The 1204-nt window shown below is 54.7% G+C and overlaps 1 protein-coding gene across 5 annotated transcripts in view; it reads right to left on the bottom strand.

Annotated features, from left to right (window-relative positions):
* Positions 1–362: 362 nt before the first annotated feature.
* Positions 363–1204, bottom strand: part of TNNT1 (troponin T type 1 (skeletal, slow)) — a 24912-nt gene continuing 24070 nt past the window's right edge. For all 5 annotated transcript variants that reach the window (XM_011932479.1, XM_011932480.1, XM_011932482.1 and 2 more), the window contains one exon: positions 363–541. In XM_011932479.1, the coding sequence (XP_011787869.1) occupies positions 496–541 (46 nt within the window). In that variant the 3' untranslated portion in view covers positions 363–495. The remainder of the gene's footprint in view (positions 542–1204) is intronic.

Raw genomic sequence — 1204 nt, 5'->3', positions numbered from 1 at the left:
GCTTGCAGTGAGCCGAGATCGCGCCACTGCACTCCAGCCTGGGCGACAGAGCGAGACTCTGTCTCAAAAAAAAAAAAAAATTAAAAATAAAAATGCTACTATGAAATTCATGTGCAAGCTTTTGTGTGGACAAAGGTTCTTGGTTCTCTTGGACATCCATCTAGGAGGGAAACGGCTGGGTCCTGTGGAAAAGCTTTCACTTGTTGAGGAACCGCCAGATTGCTTGCAAAGCTGTTGCATTTTCCATTCCCACCAGCAGTGAGTGAAGGTTCAGTCTGCCATACTCTAATGATTATTGGTGACACTCTTTCAAGCAGTGGCGTGTTGGTAATAAGAAGTCAATTAACCACGAGAGACCAGCCGCATATCCACAACAATAACATCAGAGAACCCAGCAGGTGTCTGAGAGGAGCGTTTATTTCAAGCTACCGAAGGGACTAACACTCCCACGCTTCCCGGGTGGGTAAGAGCAGGTCACTGTCCGGGGCGGCGTCCTCACTTCCAGCGGCCTCCAACGCGGCCCTTCCCTGCCCCCTTCCGGCTGTAGAAGAAGGAGGTGGTATCAGGAAGAAGGGGCCCCTCCAGTCTGAAATGGGCCCCAGGCCCTCAATTCAGGAAGCCCGTCTCCCAAAATATCAGTCCTCCCTGCCCGGAGGAAGCCGTGTGCAAAACAGCTGTCATCTCTTTTGGGTTCTACGACTGGGGGGCAGCGGCTGGTGGCCAAAGGCCTCACTGACACGTGGGAGCTGACATTTGGGGGTGAGTGCAGGGTGTTCATGAGGGAGCTGATGAATGTTTATGAGTCAGGGGCCAGGGTAGGGGGAGGAAGGGTTGGATGATCTGGGCCTGGGTAGGTAACATGCAGGAAGGGCCGGGGGGAAGAGACAGGAAAGGGGAGAAGAGGAGAAGGGAGAGGGAGAGGAGGGAGGAAGACATCAGTGGAGACACAGAGAGAGATTCGGAGAAGACCCTCTAGGCTGGACGCGGTGGCTCCCGCCTGTAATCCCAGCACTTTGGGAGGCCAAGGCGGGCGGATCACGAGGTCAGGAGCTTGAGACCAGCCTGACCAACGTGGTGAAACCCCGTCTCTACTAAAAATACAAAAATTAGCCGGGCGTGGTGGCAGGCACCTGTAATCGCGGCTACTGAGGAGGCTGAGGCAGGAGAATCGCTTGAACCCAGGGAGGCAGAGGTTGCAGTGAGC

This window comes from Colobus angolensis, unplaced genomic scaffold (genome assembly GCF_000951035.1).
Source record: "Colobus angolensis palliatus isolate OR3802 unplaced genomic scaffold, Cang.pa_1.0 Scaffold96, whole genome shotgun sequence".
Classification (NCBI taxonomy): Eukaryota; Metazoa; Chordata; class Mammalia; order Primates; family Cercopithecidae; genus Colobus; species Colobus angolensis.
Note: the sequence above shows the minus strand (reverse complement) of the source record. Positions and strands in the feature narration are given on the sequence as shown.